This window comes from Caretta caretta, chromosome 8 (assembly GCF_965140235.1).
Source record: "Caretta caretta isolate rCarCar2 chromosome 8, rCarCar1.hap1, whole genome shotgun sequence".
Lineage (NCBI taxonomy): Eukaryota > Metazoa > Chordata > Testudines > Cheloniidae > Caretta > Caretta caretta.
The window spans coordinates 195,375-215,003 of NC_134213.1; the positions used below are offsets into that span (position 1 = coordinate 195,375).

Here is a 19,629-nt window from a genome sequence, read left to right on the forward strand (position 1 = left end):
ATGGTAAGGGATGTGACTATTTCTGGCCATGGTCCTAAATGTTTTAATCATTGCCCTCAGTCAAAGAAGCTGTTAGACAGCAGGTGTGAAGGGAAGGGTATGTAGAGGAGGCAGACACAGCTCGGAGATGAAGTACTCACTACCATCCACCTACCTGGAATACAGCAAGCAGTGTAGAGAGAAGCGATGCTGTTCCATGGGACTCTTCATGGAAACACACAGGATGACTCACATCCTTCTGCAAAGGTGAGCCAGGGGGCTGCACAGGTTTAACATGTGGGCTGGAGGGGTAGGTAACAGGAGAAAAGAAAATGGGGCAGTCACCCAGCCTGAGAGGGTTGGGGGAGCAGCAGCTACCTGGCCTGAGGGAAGGAATGGGGGGCGGGGAGGGTGGAAGCAGCCACCTGGCCTGAGTGGGGAGGACAGGACATGGTGGAGGCAGTGACAAGGTCGAGCCAAAAGCAGGAGGATGAACTTCGTGGTCACAAGCACTGCCTCTGGCCCTAGTCATGGTGCCTCTCTGGAGCCATTCACCCAGTAACAGCTCCACCCTGTGAACTGACAGTACCCCCCTCTGCCAAGTGCAGTGGTGGCTTTGCACCCACTCAGGCCCATTGCAGGGGTGGACCTCGCCCTCTGCCCATGGGGAGGCAGCTTGTCCTGCCCTACCACACCTCTCTAGCTGTAGGGTAGAGAGCTGGAGCCCAGGCTCTATCTGGGCTGTGACTGGCCCCCCTGTTCCCTCTCAGCTGGGATCTGGGCCAGCTGGAGCACCCAGCCCATGAGCCTGGCATAAGCAGTGCAGGAGTGCTGTGCTAGTAAGCCCAGCTGGCACCATGGAGGACTGCCCCCCTGTGTACGCCCCTTCTCCCCGCATAAAATGGTGCTTGGAACCATGCTGTGTGTGGTTTGATCATTGTGGAGGCTGAGGCAGCCGAGACTGGCAAGAAGGGATAGGGTCCAGTGGTACAGTAAATGACTTTTATTTTAAAAAGTGAACATATTAACAGGCCTGCAGGTGGCACACAGTACAGCTGGGCATAAGGTAGATACATTTCCCCATGGACCCGGACAATGAAATCATCGCTTCAATGCTGACATTTAGTTAATTCTGGATACAGTTCTACCAAACTGAATTTACTGAAAATATTTCTGGACAAAGCCAATATTGATAATTAATTTTCCTTCAGTTTTGGGAAATGACAGACATCCCGAGCTACCACTGGTACTTGGGGAAATATTGCCTGGAGCTACCAGTGCAAGGGGAGACGGACAACATCTCCATGTTAGGACAAAATACATGTCCTGTTTTACTTCTCACTTTGTGGAATCTGTAGGGAGTGAGGAGTTAGTTTCTATTTGCTCTCCTTTGGCTGATTTTGTGCTATTTTAGACTGATTTCTATAAATCATTTCTTGATTTTATTGAAAGGAAGACTAAACGTAATGTGCCTTTCCTTGTAAATCCAGTAACAGTTGAGATATTTCAAAAATACTAAAAATATCTACTTTCATGAAATATTAACTGTTTCACTACAAACCTAGTTTTTCACTAAATACACAATTCTCCTACTCCTGGAACCTCCTGGGAAAAGCAGTGGGTTCTCCCTGTAGATCTGTAATTCTACAGTGTATAGAGAAATGGCTACAAGAAGGGGTGTGTGAAGAACAGCTTTATCCCTTTTCCTTGTCCTGTATCGCACTAGGGAGGATTGTGTGTATGTCTGCGGTTGGACTCTTGTTGATCACACTCATTCAGAAGCTATCTACCTAGGTCTGCAGTAGGATACCCCACCTCTAGCACATTCCTTATAACTTCTTGGAGACTAACTAGGCATGAGGAAAAATGTCCACACTCTTATACCATTTCTAATCATAATATGGAGGAATACCACATGGTTTCCAGGCAATTCCAATTTGCAAAAGGCCACAGGAAAGGGACACGGCACCTTTCATTAGAATAAGGAATTCTGCATGTAACAGTGCGATCTTCCATCAGACCTTCAATATTGAGGCAATGTAGAAACAGTGGCTGAAGGGTGTATGTAATACTGACCACACCAGCTCTTAGTGAAAGGCCTCTGCTCCTGCAGAGGCAGTCATGTGCAGTCCCTGTATGTACTGTGAGAAAAGGCTTACTTCACCGGAGGGGGGGGGGGGGGGGTTGGGGGGCGCAGAGAGAGAGAGAGTTAGAATTAGCAACTCCTAAGATCTAGCCAATTTGGATTCATGAGCCTTCAGTGTGCCAACAGCATCTTTTACTGCATGGTAGATAATGTTCTTCACCTGTAAGTAACAGAAAAAAAAATTAATACAAACTTTTAAACCTGAGCAGCATGTCTACCCTAACAGGAAGTCAGAGTTTAAGGCCAGAAGGGTCCACTAGATCATTCAGTCTGAACTCCTGTATATTACAGGCCACCAACTCAATCTAGCATCCACACACAAACGCAAGTGACCCCAACCGCTTCATAAACAGGTATTTACTAGACTTTGGGGGTTGAATATATAATAGATGTAAAATGCTCACATGGAGGAGTCAGAGACCGAGAAAGAGAGATTCACACCAAAAATGCTGAACTTATTAAATACTATTGCTGCTTCCCAAAGTTGCAAACAGCACTGTTATATAAATGTCAAAATTAGACTCCAGGAAAAGTTTAATATTAAACAACTGCACTTCTATGTTATTTATCCACTTTATGGTAAACCAGGATTAATTTATTGGCTATTATCTTTTTAGATTTTAAGCTTCTCCTTGCAAGGACACTAGATCAGGCAAAATATTAAGTCTTTCATATTAAACTCTTGCCCAAATTGGTTGTATGTTATTAGGAGGAAATTATTCATACACTAAGAATGGACTAATAAATCATCTAGTCTGACTTGTAAATCACAGACCCATAAATTTCACCCAGTTATCCCTATGCTGAGTGCAAGGTTTTGACTAACACGTCTTGATTCAAAGACAACAACAGATGGAGAATCCAATGCTACCCTTGGTAGTGTGTTCCAATGGTTAAATCACCCTCACTTTTAAATTCAAAATTACAAAATTAGGCACAAATTTTTGTCTGGGTTCAGCTTCCAGCCATTGTTCCTTGTTATGCATTTCTCCACTAGATTAAAGAGTCTTTTAGTACTCAATATTTCTCTCCTGTATATTCTGTCATCAAGTCATCTCTCAATCTTCTTTTTGATAAACAAATGGAGCTCATTAAGTCTCTCACAGTAAGGCATTTTCTCTAGTCCTCAAATCATTTTTGTGGTTCTATTCTGCACCCTCTCGAATTTCAACATCCTTTTTAAAATGTGGACATAAGAATAGGATGCAGTATTCCAGTGTGGGTCTGAGCAATGCTATATCCAGAGGAAAAAAAGTCACCTCCCTAGTCCTACTCAACTACACCTTATAGATCCCAAGCAGGGGTTTGGAGCTGTGCTCTGGCTCCGCTCCAGCACCAGGCAAAAACCTGCAGCTCCACAGCTGCTCCGCGCTCCAGCTCCAGGCTCCGCTCCAAAGCCCTAGGTCCAAGGATTTCATTTGCCCTCTTTGCCACAGCATCACTCTAGGAGCTCATATGATAATTTATTCGTATTTCTGTAGTGCATAGATGTCCTAGGTAAGTCGCTTGTCCACTATGACTCCTCCTTTTCAGAGTCACTGCTTTCTAGGATACAGTCTGCCCCCCACCAATTCAGTAGGTACTGTCTGCACTTGTTCTTAGATGTATAACTTGGTATTTGGGTGTGTATTAAAATGCATTCTAATTGAATGGGCCCTCTTTACCAAGTGACCCAGATCTTTCTGCATGACTACCATGGTCATCATTATTTGCTATCTGTCTAATCTTTGAGTCCTCCACAAAAGTTTTTCATCAGCAGGGATTTTGTATTTAATTTTCAGATCATTGATGAGAAAGTGTTGAATAGCTTGGGGCCTAGTACTGATCTCATGGCACCCCAATAGAACATCCCCGTTTAATGATAACTTTCCACTGACAACTACTTTTTGAGATCTGTCAGACAGTTCCAAGTTCTTTATACATTTAACATGTGCTTTATTGATATTGTGTATGCTAATTTTTTAAATGAGGACATCATGCAGTATTAAGTCAAACGTATTACAAAGATAAGTATTTTACATCTACAGTTACTTGCTTTATCCACCAAACCTTAATAATCAAAAAATGAAACTGGGTTTATTGACAAAACCTATTTTCCATAAAATCATGTTGACTAGCATGATATTCTCATCCTTTAATTATTTACTGATTGACTCCCAAATCAGCTTCTCCATCATTTGTCAGGGATTTAATGTCACTCATTATCACTCTTCAAATCTTCTGAAATTTCCCTAGTATGCCAAGATTTATTAAAATTAACACTGGTGAGCCACAGATCGGTCTCAGCCAACACTTGGATGACTTGTGTGTGGAAGTATCAGAGGGGTAGCCGTTAGTCTGGATCTGTAAAAGCGGCAAAGAGTCCTTATAGACTAACAGATGTATTGGAGCATAAGCTTCCATGGGTGAATGCATGCACCCGACGAAGTGGGTATTCACCCACGAAAGCTTATGCTCCAATAAGTCTGTTAGTCTATAAGGTGCCACAGGACTCTCTGCTGCTTTGTGTGTGCAAGTTACTCAGGCCTGCCAATTTTAAAAAAAGTATTTATCCCCTACTAGATGTTTAACGTTATCCTGATTTATTAACGGTCTGGAAAGTATATCATCCTTATATGACAAGAGTACATCATCCTACTTCTTTCAAAAAATGGAACAAATTTTTACTGAACACGTCTGCCTTGTCTGTGTCATTAACAATTTTACCTAGTTTTAAAATTTTACTTCATCTAGTACTCAGTCTATATCATTTCTACGGTTTCTTGTGTTCCTAATATATTTAAACTCCTTATTGTTCTTAGCCCTGCCAGCAATGGATTTTTCCCTGAGGTCTTCCTTTAACAATTTTCTACCTTTCCTAACTTCTAATGTATATTGACTGCTATCTATTTCCTCTTTTTTCCATTTGTAACACATTGATTTTTATTCCTAACTGTGGAGTTAACTTCACCACTGAAACAGGTAGGTTATGCATCTCAGTTTAAACCAGTTTTTAACAAACATTTTAAAAATGCAAAGTAAGTAAGTACCACTATAAGAATAGAAGAGCAACAAGGAATAGATACACTATCAATTCTAAAGCCTCAGGATAGTTAATTTCCTAGTGCCCTTGCCCTGGCTAATCACCTATTAAGTTTCCATAACTGCATTACGAAGCATGTGCACATGTGCTCAATATCTTTGGTATCAGCTCTGACTGACAGGTTTAGTTTTGATTATATGCTTAATTAATTTTTCAAGCCCTATATATAAATTCATGAAGATCAGCCATTACTGCCACAAAGAAAAATCATAAACCAACAGCTGTTCACTCTCCAATTCCTTTTTGGCTTTTAAGAGATAGACATCAGGCCCATTCAGACCAGTAAAGACACCTGTTTTAAAGAATGCAACTACTAGCTTTTCTATTTCCACTAACTCTGTGTCAACTTACTCATCTAAGGATGCACTTGTGCATCTGCATCATTGTATCAGAAGAATAATGTAGTCTAGTGCAGTGGTTCTCAACTAGGCATACATGTACCCCTCAGAGCATGCAGAGTTCTTCCAGGAGGTTCGTCAACTCATCCAGATAGTTGTCTAGTTTTACAACAGGCTATATGAAAAGCACTAGCGAAGTCAGTACAAACTAAAATTTCACATAGGCAATGACTTGTGAATACAGCTCTATATACTATATCAGTATTTCTCAACCTGGAGGGTCGTGATTTGTTTTATAATTATAAATAGAACAGTTTTTGCTTGTGATGAAACAAAGGTAAAATCCTTCGTGCAACAATACTCAAGAGATTTAATAGGTGGCGTTGTCTTCTGTCATTTCCCCTCACCAGAGCTTAATAATTTATGAGCCAAGCAATATGATCCATCATGTAAGGATGAAAGTGTTACTTTCCAGGGACAGCTCAATTGAGGTTAGTGCTAGTCTTTTGCTTAGGTAGCCAAATCCCAGGATGTAGATTTTTGCCAAAAATATGGAATGCTTCTATCAAATTAAAAGCTCCAAAGTTGTAAAGTATTTATTTTTCCTGATTCACTAGCCATATGCATGTTCATAAGTGACTTCAAAACTTCCAACATACAGGATCTACCCAGAGATTGTTCCCGCAGGATGGACTGATAGTTACCTGCAGTTTATCCTCATGGTTTGTGTGAGTGTTAGAGAGGTGCCTGAATTCCTGGGTCAGGCGGAAGCAGTGCTTTACGTGTTCTGGAGATACAAAATCTTCTGCCACTTTAATGCAACTGTACAAATTATGAACCTGAAAAAAATAATAGTATTAGATGTTAGATACACCACAAGACTGAATGACCCAAAACAGAATTAATGTCAATGAATTCCATGGACAATAGGTTCCTGCACACACATCTACCAAAAAGATTGAAACACTCCAGTTTCCTGCAAGACAATTCACAGAATTGTATCTTAAGTTAGAGAAGCAAAAACCCTATTGGATCCCAGCTGGCCCATCTCTCCACAGTACATTCTTTAGTGAACTTTGTCGGTTCACAGGCTATCTTCTTAAAAAAAAGTGCTGTGAAGTGAACTGACAGACCATCAACCTCATATACCACAGTTTGGAAAACCCTGCTCTAGTATTTTAGCTACCATAGATTTAGATGTCCAAAGTGATGGGGCTTCCACTACTTCCTTGGAAAAAGAAAAGGAGTACTTGTGGCACCTTAGAGACTAACAAATTTATTTGAGCATGAGCTTTCGTGAGCTACAGCTCACTTCATCAGATGTTTACCGTGGAAACTGCAGCAGACTTTATATACACACAGAGAATATGAAACAATACCTCCTCCCACCCCACTGTCCTGCTGGTAATAGCTTATCTAAAGTGATCAACAGGTGGGCCATTTCCAGCACAAATCCAGGTTTTCTCACCCTCCACCCCCCACACAAATTCACTCTCCTGCTGGTGCTAGCCCATCCAAAGTGACAACTCTTTGCATAATCAAGTCGGGCTATTTCCTGCATAGATCAAGGTTTTCTCACATCCCCCCCACCCCCATACACACACAAACTCACTCTCCTGCTGGTAATAGCTCATCTAAACTGACCACTCTCCAAGTTTAAATCCAAGTTAAACCAGAACATCTGGGGGGGGGGGGGTAGGAAAAACAAGAAGAAACAGGCTACCTTGCATAATGACTTAGCCACTCCCAGTCTCTATTTAAGCCTAAATTAATAGTATCCAATTTGCAAATGAATTCCAATTCAGCAGTTTCTCGCTGGAGTCTGGATTTGAAGTTTTTTTGTTTTAAGATAGCGACCTTCATGTCTGTGATTGCGTGACCAGAGAGATTGAAGTGTTCTCCGACTGGTTTATGAATGTTATAATTCTTGACATCTGATTTGTGTCCATTTATTCTTTTACGTAGAGACTGTCCAGTTTGACCGATGTACATGGCAGAGGGGCATTGCTGGCACATGATGGCATATATCACATTGGTGGATGTGCAGGTGAACGAGCCTCTGATAGTGTGGCTGATGTTATTAGGCCCTGTGATGGTGTCCCCTGAATAGATATGTGGGCACAATTGGCAACGGGCTTTGTTGCAAGGATAAGTTCCTGGGTTAGTGGTTCTGTTGTGTGGTATGTGGTTGTTGGTGAGTATTTGCTTCAGATTGCGGGGCTGTCTGTAGGCAAGGACTGGCCTGTCTCCCAAGACTTGTGAGAGTGTTGGGTCATCCTTTAGGATAGGTTGTAGATCCTTAATAATGCGTTGGAGGGGTTTTAGTTGGGGGCTGAAGGTGACCGCTAGTGGCGTTCTGTTATTTTCTTTGTTAGGCCTGTCCTGTAGTAGGTAACTTCTGGGAACTCTTCTGGCTCTATCAATCTGTTTCTTTACTTCTGCAGGTGGGTATTGTAGTTGTAAGAAAGCTTGACAGAGATCTTGTAGGTGTTTGTCTCTGTCTGAGGGGTTGGAGCAAATGCGGTTGTATCGCAGAGCTTGGCTGTAGACGATGGATCGTGTGGTGTGGTCAGGGTGAAAGTTGGAGGCATGCAGGTAGGAATAGCGGTCAGTAGGTTTCCGGTATAGGGTGGTGTTTATGTGGCCATTGTTTATTAGCACTGTAGTGTCCAGGAAGTGGATCTCTTGTGTGGACTGGACCAGGCTGAGGTTGGTGGTGGGATGGAAATTGTTGAAATCGTGGTGGAATTCCTCAAGAGCTTCTTTTCCATGGGTCCAGATGATGAAGATGTCATCAATATAGCGCAAGTAGAGTAGGGGCTTTAGGGGACGAGAGCTGAGGAAGCGTTGTTCTAAATCAGCCATAAAAATGTTGGCATACTGTGGGGCCATGCGGGTACCCATAGCAGTGCCGCTGATCTGAAGGTATACATTGTCCCCAAATGTGAAATAGTTATGGGTAAGGACAAAGTCACAAAGTTCAGCCACCAGGTTAGCCGTGACATTATCGGGGATAGTGTTCTTGACGGCTTGTAGTCCATCTTTGTGTGGAATGTTGGTGTAGAGGGCTTCTACATCCATAGTAGCCAGGATGGTGTTTTCAGGAAGATCACCGATGGATTGAAGTTTCCTCAGGAAGTCAGTGGTGTCTCGAAGGTAGCTGGGAGTGCTGGTAGCGTAGGGCCTGAGGAGGGAGTCTACATAGCCAGACAATCCTGCTGTCAGGGTGCCAATGCCTGAGATGATGGGGCGCCCAGGATTTCCAGGTTTATGGATCTTGGGTAGTAGATAGAATATCCCAGGTCGGGGTTCCAGGGGTGTGTCTGTGCGGATTTGATCTTGTGCTTTTTCAGGAAGTTTCTTGAGCAAATGCTGTAGTTGCTTTTGGTAACTCTCAGTGGGATCATAGGGTAATGGCTTGTAGAAACTAAGAAGATCTCCTTTTTTTCCCTCACATGCATCCTAATTGTTCCCTTTCTTAATTTCATCCCATTACTTTATACACCCACCCACAATATGCCACATAATTTTATTTAGCTATATATATTGTGCTCAATGTGATGCTTGAGCACTATTAAATAACTCCTGTAGAACTGTACTGTTAGAACTGCAGAGCCCAAGACAGCAGCCTTACTTCAGAGTTCTTTCAGGAGCCAAATTATAAATCCAAACTACTACAGTTTTATAGTGTCCCAAATTCACTTGCCATCATCTTTATGGCCTCCACAGCATGACATTTACCTGGTGGGGGGCACCTGCAGGAATAAACACAGCATCTCCTAGGAACTGCACTATTGCCCAGCCTTGTACTCCATACTCCTCATAAAGACGCTTACGTAGGGTCTGGTCCAGGTACCAACTTTGGTCATGAATTGGATCATGATCCGGGGGATTTTCTTGGCCTTGTTCTTCTCCAACCTAATACAAAAGATACAAAAACATTTATACAAAGATATTGCAGTTCAGTGGTACTACTTTTCATAAAGTACTTTGCACCAACGTACTGGGGACAAACACGATCTTAAGCTACTTCAATATGAGATACTACCAGCTCAGATCATAAATACTTTTAAGGTCAAGGCATCTATACCAGTAAGTATCCCTTCCACATTCACCCCTGTGGTCTTAGCCCACAGTGAAAGTTTACACTTCCTCCATGCTTGGGCGTAAACTCATTCCCAGTTTTCTCAAACTGTGACATTGTGCCCATACAGATTTACAAGTATAAACCATATCCAGGCAGCAGAATAGTGGTTTGTCACTGAATATATGACCAGCTGTACATGTCATTTTCTTAAACCACATTCACAGAAGAGGAAAACATTTGGGATTTTTGTAGGTGCATCTGTATATGTGCTCATGAGCGTCAGCTGGAGCAGACTCAACTTGAATCTTAACACCCCCATTGATAAACCTTTCTAGGACCCAGTCAGGCCATAAGCTCCTTCAGTCACCATCATACCTTTCGGAGAAGTTCCCGGATCTTCTCAGCATCCTTGGCAGCATAGATGTGCCACAGCGCTCCAGGCTTCTCTTTCCCTTCATGGATTCGCTGCTTTGTCACATCATCAGCATCTCCCTCATCAATTGTTTTCAGTACTTCTGAAAGGAGGATCCACACAAAAGCTGAACAAGGTCACATGAATTTACAGCTCCTGTATTTAACATGCAAAAGTCGGCATAACAAACTTCGCCATTGTGCTAGTCAATAGCTAACTGGAAGGAAGCATGATAACTTAGTCATAAGAAATCTCTAGTTTGAGACTAGAGTAACCTTTGTTTTTCCCCCCAAGGAAGGGTTAGAACTATCCAGTTACAACACCACCATTACTTTCATAGTAATGTCCTAGAAAAAGCATTAATGACTAGTGACCACTGTCTATGCCTCTGAACGTCTACTGAGACATAGCCCAAATAGCCAAGGCAGTTTATAGCTGGCAAAGATTTCAAGGCCTTTTGAACAACCCATGGAAGACCTCCTTCTACACCCCAAAATGTCCAAAGAGCGTTATCTAAAATATTACCATCATCATGGGCTCCTTCCCCAATGGGGATGCCAACATACACCATGACATTAACAGCATCAGACACATCCAAATGGAGATTGGTTGTACCAACTCGCCTGTCTTCTGCAGTTATTAACCCTATGAAAAAAGAGGGGAGTAAAAAGATTAATATTGTAAAACAAGCAAGATCTAATTCCTACAAAAACATCCTCTTTTTGGAGGGTGGGAATGCTTCCCACTATGTGTGCTACTTTTGCTTTCTGCTATCATCCCAGCAACAATGCTTAGCTTGTAACAGAACTGAAAAGGTTGATTTTTCATACTTATTTTTCCTAGACATGAAAAAATTGCAAATTTATTGGAAGCTAGTTAAAAGTTTAGTACAAAAACAGCATGTTAGAAGTCTGTCCCTGTTTATAAGGGGGATAATTAACTCTTTGAAGACAAAAGACTGAATTTGTGCTCTGCAGCTTTGTGTATCTACAGGTCATTTGTTCCCAGCTGTAGCGAGGAGACGTGCTTTGGCAGTGCTCTTAGCAAAAATTCTCTCCCCTGCTTTACTGGTACTTGCATTTTCATTCCCCTTTTCCTCCCTTCTCCCCTCGTCCTCCTCTCTGTAGTGTCCCCTCTTTCCTTTATCTTGGTTTAGGAAATCTCCTCCCAAAAAACCCTATCCAAAAATTAAAAAAAAGGATATAAATTAATGGATTTGAAGTTTGCAGACCATCATGCTGTTACTCTGCTTGTTTATCTTCTCCGCACTACTCTGTGTCCTGACTATTTAAGCTGTAAACTCTGAGAAAGGATTTTCTTAGGGCTTGTCTTCATGTACAGCGCAGCTGTGCCGCTGCAGATGCTGCTACACCAGGAGGAGAGCTACTCCCGTCAGCGTAATTAATCCCCCTTCCTGAGAGGCAGCAGCTAGGTCAGCAGAAGCTCTCTCACTGACACAGCGCTGTCTACACGCAGGTGGGTGGGGGTGTTTGGTATAACTACGTTGCTCAGGGGCGTGGATTTTTCACACCCCCGAGCGACGTAGTTATACCGATATGTGTCTGTCGCGTAGACCAGGCGTTACTCTGTAGAGCACCTAGTAAAGTGGGGCATTAATGCTAGCTCAGGATTCTAGACAGGAGGCTAACAGACATCTTTTCTCAGTGGGTTTCAAAACTGGAAGGGGCACATGAGCTTCTCCAAGAAACACTTCTAAATTATAATTAGACAAGAACATCTACCTACAAAGGCTCAGTGAGCTGCAGCAATTTAAGGTAAATATAATGCTGCCTATGAAACAAGATTTTTTGCAAAATATTACAAGAAAGATTTTACATAGTACGAAAATAGAACAGGGGTGGGCAAACTACCGCCCACGGGCTGCATCCAGCCCATCAGGGCTTTGGATCCGGCCCGCAGAATTGCCACCCCCATGACACCCCGGGCCTCGCGCCGCTCCCAGAAGCAGCCGACACCATGTCCCTGCAGCCTCTGGGGCAGAGGGCTCTGTGCACTGCCCTCGCCTGCAGGCACCGCCCCCCACAGCTCCCATTGGCCGGGAACAGGAAACCGTGGCCAATGGGAGCTTCAGGGGAGGTACCCGCAGGCAAGGGCAGCGCATGGAGCCCTCTGCCCACCCTCCATAGGGACATGGTGCTGGCCACTTTCGGGAGCGGCACGGGGCCAGCGCAGGCAGACAGGGAGCCTGCCCTGGCCCTGGTGCGCCCCGCTGCCACTCCAGGTAAGTGGCGCTAGGCTGGAGCCTGCACCCCAACCCCCTGCCCCGAGCCCCCTCGCGCACTCCACACCCCCTCCTGCACCCCAACCCCTTGCCCTAAGCTCCTTCCTGCACACCGTACCCCCTCCCACACTGTGTACTTCAATTCCCTGCCCCAGCCCTACATTCATGGCCCTGCATGCAATTTCCCCACCTAGATGATTAGGGGGCTGGAGCACATGATTTATGAGAAGAGGCTGCGGGGACTGGGATTATTTAGTCTGCAGAAGAGAAGAATGAGGGGGGATTTGATAGCTGCTTTCAACTATCTGAAAGGGGATTCCAAAGAGGATGGATCTAGACTGTTCTCAGTGGTACCAGATGACAGAACAAGGAGTAATGGTCTCAAGTTGCAGTGGGGGAGGTTTAGGCTGGATATTAGGAAAATCTTTCACTAGGAGGGTGGTGAAACACTGGAATGCATTACCTAGGGAGGTGGTGGAATCTCCTTCCTTAGAGATTTTTAAGGTCAGGCTTGACAAAGCCCTGGCTGGGATGATTTAGTTGGGGATTGGTCCTGCTTTGAGCAGGGGGTTGGACTAGATAACCTCCTGAGGTCCCTTCCAACCCTGATATTCTATGATGTGGCTCTTTGGCCAAAAAGTTTGCCCACTCCTGGAATAGACGGTACAATGGAACTGTAATTCATGGTATTCAGAACCTGCTAAAACCAAATTTTAGGTCTCCTGCAAAGAAGAAAGTTTACAGGCTTCCAGCCTCACCTGTTGTGCTCCAGGCATTAGAACATTTGCCTGGATGGATTGCTACAGTCATCTAATATTGTGATTATAAGAGCGTCAGAAGACAAGAACCATATTTTACATCACATGTGACTAATGAAAAAACAGGTTTTAAGATAAATCTGTAATAGGGAACATGGATTTAACGATTCAGTTTAGGAGGAGGAGGAGGAGTCTTTTTCATTTTGAAGGCTGAACTTTTATATTGGAGCAGAAAGAATCTGGAAGATCTAAATTAATTATTTTCCACTTATAAAGACCAAGGCCAAAATTTTCAAACCTGGATGCCTGAAATTAGGCACTAAACATTGATTTAGGAAGCTAAATAAAAGTGACCTGATTTTCAAGGGTGCTGTGCATGCATAAATCCCACTGAAGTGAACAGGAACTGCAGTTGCTCAGCACCTTTTAAATTCAGGCCATTTTTATTCAGATGTCTATTTTAGCGCTGAACTGGTGTCAGAATTTTCAAACCTGGGTGTCTAAAATTTTTAGATATGAAAGCCTTGCCAACGCAGGATAAGGAAAAAGGATTTTCTTTCCAGAAGTAGGTATACTTTTAGTTTATGGACTAACGTGCAAAGGTCATAGCCATTTATTTATAGAATTGAAATACATCTCAAAAGCTTTTTTCCCTTTTTTTTTTTTAAGCTGTGAAGAAAGCATATGTATGCAGTGGTGTTGTAACCATTTTGGTCCCTGGATATTAGAGAGTCAAGGTGGGTGAGATAGTATCTTTTACGGAATCCAACTTCTGTTGGCGAGAGACACGAGCTTTGGAGCGTATACAGAGCTCTTCTTCAGGTCTGTGTATGAACACAGAGAAATAATTTTAATAAGTATTTTCTGTATTCATGCTACCTTCATAGTATATTGAGGGTGAATATTTATTCCTTTTTTATTTTCCTGGGGCCCATAACTAGGCTGAGTAAAACAGCGAGTACTCATTTATTGGGAAACTACTCTTGGTTATGTTTTCGCTTTTTCATTTTTAAAAAACGAACACCTTTGTATCCAAATAGCATAGAACACTGAAGTATGTATGAGCTTTTATTGCAAAAGTTGAAGTGCAGTTTAAAGAGTCCTACAAACTCATATTCTAAGAGAGGAAAAAGATATTGATAACTGTTTTAAAATTTAAAACAGTATTTTAAATAAATCTGTCCATCTCCTTTCATTCCCCATCCACCCAAGAAGTTAATAAAAGATAATAAAAATAATGAAAATCAGACAAAATAAGTTAGCCTTCACTGCTAATCAGTTTGCTTTTTGTTGCAGCCTATCCTCCATCTCTATGTTGCCGGATTAGACTAAGTTCTGTACAGTTTCTGGAACACTTTGGGAGCTGTATAAGCAAACATCTAAGACAATTCTCTCAAAATACTGGAAAATGTGACCTTCAGATCATGTTGATTCCATGGCTTGAGTAGCACCAAGCACCATAAACAAAGATTGGAAAGAACCGCATTATTGTAAACCTCTGTTTTAATTCCTTTATATGTGGTACTTTTTAAGCCCGTACCTTGTGATTGTGCTAAACCATATGTTTTAGAAAACAACTAATCCTGATTTAAAGGCTTCAAGTGATGGAGAATCCACTGTATCCTTAGGCCTGTTGTTCCTTCCAATGGTTAGTTACCCTGACTATAAAAAACTCTACACCTCATTTATCTTGCAAAGTTAAACTTTTAGCAAAACCTTTGCAATTTACTTTTAAAGTTAAGCCAGTATTTTCCTTCCATGTGCCTACTTTGTGGGGGCAGAGGTATGTGCTATGCTTGAAGAATCATCTTTAGTTTTGGGCGTGGATAAAATCATGCAGGTTTTTGATTTTTTTTTTTTTTAGAAAAATGTTTTTTTAAAAGTCAAAATCAGATTGTATTTACATGTTGCTAGTTCTTTACTCTTTCCACTTTATAGTTCTAAATTTCTAAAGTGGAGATTTCAGATATTAGATTTTTTTTCTAGTCAGAAATTTCGTATTTAAAATGTGCTTCTATGCTAAAAAAACAAGCCCAGAGCCTCATTAACATGCTTACTGAGATAAGAGTCAGTTTTGTGTTTGACAAGAGAACAGCCATTGATATATTTGCAACCAAACCCCACTTCTGATATACTGAACTTCCACAAGTAAAGAAATGAAGTTCTTCAACTAGGCTATATTTCTCCATCAGTGTTTGTAGATTGAAGTGGGACTTACGCTCATAAATCACACAGGTGGCTTTGAAAATCCCTCCCTTCTCTGTCTAAATATGGGATCAGGACCCTAACTTTATGCTATTTTTGAAATTTTTGGACACTGTACAAAAAAGTTTACAATAACTTCTTTAATGTATTTAAGGCCTAAATAACTTTTCATTGTTAACACTGAAGAGATTTTGGGGAGACAATGATTTTATGTCATTAAGAAAAAAGTTTGATAAATACACAGTTCTAGCCCGTGATACTGGAAACACTTATATACATGCTAACTTTTAAGCACATAAGTCGTTCCATTTAAATCAATGGGGCTATTCCCTGTGAGTAAAGGTATCCTTAGGGGGTTGCAAGACAAGCATCTTAAATTCTCAATACTCAGGTCATCAGATCCTCCTAGTGCGTTAACAGTCATGGACTATAAAGCTACATATCAACGTGGAGTCTGGTGGCACCTTAAAGACTAACAGATTTATTTGAGCATAAGCTTTTGTGAGTAAAAAACCCACTTCTTGCATCTGAAAAAGTGGGTTTTTTACCCACGAAAGCTTATGCTCAAATAAATCTGTTAGTCTTTAAGGTGCCACTGGATTCCTCATTGTTTTTGTGGATACAGACTAACACAGCTTCCCCTCTGATTCTTAAAGCTACATATCATCATTCTTGTGTATATTAATACTAGTTTACACACATTTCTAAAGAGCTATCACCATGCACAGTAGGAGCCAAAAATATACATGGCATCTTATGAAGAAAAAAATAAGCAAATTTAAAGGCACAAGTGTCTTATTAGACCAACACTATGATATAAGCTAATGCACTGTAGGACAGTTCATTGCACTAGCTTCTGTATGTTCCAATTATTCACTGGACACAGCTCAAAGGATAGAGACAATGTGGTAAAGAATAGTAAAAAAAGGCCTTCTCCAGACCTTTTTACACATACCATATGCGTTGTACATTTTGGGACCCAGATCAGGCCGTACAAAGTAACTCGGCAGTCTAGAGGCCAGATTCAGTCTGCCATCCCTCTTGGTATACTCTGGGAGAGGGAGGTTCTCCATCAAATCCTCAAACCTAAAGAGGTACAGCAGAGAGTACAGGAGTAGGACGACAGCACCAACAGAACTATATTGCTGAATAAGCACAAGTGTAACACAGAATCCTGTAAGTTCTGCTGTTCAGCTCACTTACCTCGTAGGCATCATGTCTCTAAAATCCTCCCCTGGAGGCCAGTCTTTTAGTTTCAGTACCATTGGCTGCCCATCATCTGACCTCAGACGCTCTGCAAGAGACAGACAAATTTTACTCAGCATGTTACATCCTTTCCCACCGCCCTTTGTATTATTTATTTAGATTGTAAACTCCTTCAGGCAGAGACTTCGTATACTGCCCAGCATACAATGGACCCTGACCTCAGTTTGGGCTCTTAGGCACTACTAGAATATACAAACAAACAAAAACAAAAAACAAGTTTTGACTCATCAAAAAGAGGAGGGGGAGAGACACCACACCCCCAAAACAGAGGCTGAGGGATCCCTCAAACCTGCTAAATCTCACCCTGCAGAACTTTTCTGGGCCTGAAAGGTGGAGTTTTCTTAATCATTCACCCTTATTCTACTTCCACTGAGGTCAAAGTTTTACCATTGACTTCAACAGCAGCAGATTTAGGTCAATGTTGAGTGATTTTGAAAATCCCCACCCTATATCACTTTTGCCAACTTGGACTGCTTCCAACCCACCCCAAAATCCTTTCTGCCCAATGCAAGGAACGAGTAATGTGCTTCTTAGACAATCATACATCTGGGTGACGCTCTTACTCAAAGGTAGCAACCAATATGTTGAACACCAGCTGGAATGCATACCTCCCCGTTTCACAGAATACAGCATATTCATAGAGTAAGACATTTTACAATTGCTGTGATATGAATGCATGCCCATTTTGTCAGGTGAAAGATGTCTGGGAGCACCTTGCACCCCTTCTGACAATACTATTCCCTCTCTACAGTTTGCTGTCAACATACCATAGTTTGCCCAAGAAATCATCTCTGGATCTAGATTACACTGAAAATTCCTTCCTGTTGCCAAACCTCCCACATCTGAAGGAGGTATTCAAGAAACTAGCAGAGAGCCACTTCAAACACTTGTCCTCCACCAATATGCCTTGACTACTACATACATTCTTCCAGAGCTCTGAAGTAGCCAACCTCAAGGATGAAGTGTGGGAGACAGCGGCAGAGCCAAAATTTTGGAAACTTATTACCGGGGAAGGCAAAAATGGAGGCAGTAAGATTTGTTATCATTTGTGAAATGTAAAACTAACTTCAACTTAGCTTTTCCACAGAAGCAATTATAACAGCACAGAAGAAAGAGGTAAAGACAAAAAGCAGTAGGAAAGAAATTGAAAGACATCCCACATGGTCTCTAAACAGAAACATTAGAGTACTGTCCTCCTAGGATACTGATCCTCTTTGACAGGTGCATCAATACACACTACTGTAAACCTGAGTTATCTGCTATTTGAAATCGTTTGATAGGCCAAGCTGCACTTAGCCTAACCTTATTCTCCACTGTTCCATCATCCACTCTGTAGTAAGCCCCAGTTATTTAAGGAGCAGCATGGACTTTACAGCAAGAGGGGCATCAGTTAGAACACAAAAACAATCTACCGTGGGGGGAAGAAGGGGGAGAGAGAAGTAAAATAATGAAATGTGCTATTCTGCCATCAGCCTGCACTTACTGGAAATGATTTCAAAGCCATCCCAGAAGTCACGCACTTTCACATCTGAAATTATGGCGCAGTTCCTGCAGTTCACCAGATCAACATCCTGGTCTCCAAATTCTAGGCTGAAGGCCTCTGGTTTCCAGAGCTCTGACTTCAGCTTCTTATGGACTCCCGAGACCAGCACAGGCTAAGGAAAGAAAGGCAGGTGCTCATTCCATGATTTGCCAAATGTATTGCATATCCAGCCAACTCTCTCATTCTCAAGAACTGGGAAATTCTTGGCCAACACCACACAGAAGAAAGTCACCAGAAATCAGTTTCCTTTTACATATAAATCCAATCCTTGCACATCAAGCAAAAGAGCGATTAAGAGGCAAGTCACCAAATAAAATTTCAGTTTCAATGTGCAGCTGTCCTTGGTGGTTAGTCTGATTCTACATCCTCCCCATCCCAAAGGGATCCAGGGAAGCAACGTCTATGTAAATAAATAAATCTACACTTCTAACCTAATAGCATCTGTTGCTATATGTTAAGAAACATTCCTCTCAAATAGTCATATGGAATGCCACAAAATTCAATTTTATTTTATACCCTTCCTCATACTTCACACAAAATTGCACAGTCACTGACCTTCAAGAGTAGGATTAGAAGAGCTTAAAGCAGCCCGCAGGCTATCAGTGCAATACTGCTTTCAAAATACCGGCACCAGGGTCTCCAATGAGAAAACCTGCCTATTTATTTTCTCTTACCTGGCCCTGTTTCCAACACTCCCTGAAGATCTTCCAGTTGTTTTTATTGCTGGGGTCATGAAGACACAAGAGCCTTCCATCACACAGCCAGGAATGGGAGGTGTGGGGATCCAGCACGTTTAATCCCATTACCATTTCCTTCACCTCTCTCTGTGTATCAGCCAAGTTACTTGCTCGTTTTGCAGCATCAGATGTCTTCTTATTCTCCACCACAGAAGCAATTATATGATCCAGGAAATTGGGCAGACTGGCTTTGCTCTTGGCCCCCTAGAAGATACAAACCCACAGGACAAGTTTAGTCTTCCATAACTGGCATAAGGATAACTCCTCTTGGGTGTAACAGCCTCTTGTCTTTCTGTTACATAAGGATAACATCTCTTCAATGTAAACAGAAAGAGAAGAGGCTGTTACATAAGGATAACAGCTCTTGGGTGTAAATTATGCAAGTTCCTTTCCGTCAAGGAAATTCCGATAACAGAAGAACCGGTGAACAAGTCAGTACAAGGTTAGGAGTGCTATGGACTGTCCTATACAGTTAAGGCTTGGAAAATTTGCGGAACCAACTGCTACCCTAAGTAGTAAAACTACTAAACTAAGGTGACCACCACCTACGATTCAAACCAAACCTAACACCCCATTTTATTCTTTAAAGTTATGAAAAACACGGTTACCTACCTTTCGTAACTGTTCTTCTTTGAGATGTATTACACGTGTCCATTCTGATATAGGCCTACGAGCGCCCCGAGCACAGACGCTGGAGATTTCTCCCCTAGTGGTATCTGTAGGCTTGGCACTGGCATCCCCTGGTGTCACATGCTTATAGCACCGGTATAAGGGGCTCCCGCCGAGCCTGCGCTCCTCAGTTCCTTCTTACCGACGACCTCTCTGAGAGAGAGG

The 19,629-nt window shown here is 42.2% G+C and overlaps 1 protein-coding gene across 1 annotated transcript in view; it reads right to left on the reverse strand.

The window, feature by feature from the left end:
• Window positions 1–967: 967 nt before the first annotated feature.
• The window catches only part of KDM3B (lysine demethylase 3B), a 130,517-nt gene continuing 111,855 nt past the window's right edge, over window positions 968–19,629 (reverse strand). The window contains exons 16-24 of the mRNA XM_075131180.1: window positions 18,733–18,999; window positions 17,999–18,170; window positions 16,453–16,543; window positions 16,205–16,335; window positions 10,570–10,689; window positions 10,008–10,147; window positions 9,287–9,463; window positions 6,250–6,384; window positions 968–2,285 (exon numbers count right to left, since the gene is read on the reverse strand). Coding sequence (XP_074987281.1) covers window positions 2,205–2,285; window positions 6,250–6,384; window positions 9,287–9,463; window positions 10,008–10,147; window positions 10,570–10,689; window positions 16,205–16,335; window positions 16,453–16,543; window positions 17,999–18,170; window positions 18,733–18,999 — 1,314 coding nt within the window. The 3' untranslated portion in view covers window positions 968–2,204. The remainder of the gene's footprint in view (window positions 2,286–6,249; window positions 6,385–9,286; window positions 9,464–10,007; window positions 10,148–10,569; window positions 10,690–16,204; window positions 16,336–16,452; window positions 16,544–17,998; window positions 18,171–18,732; window positions 19,000–19,629) is intronic.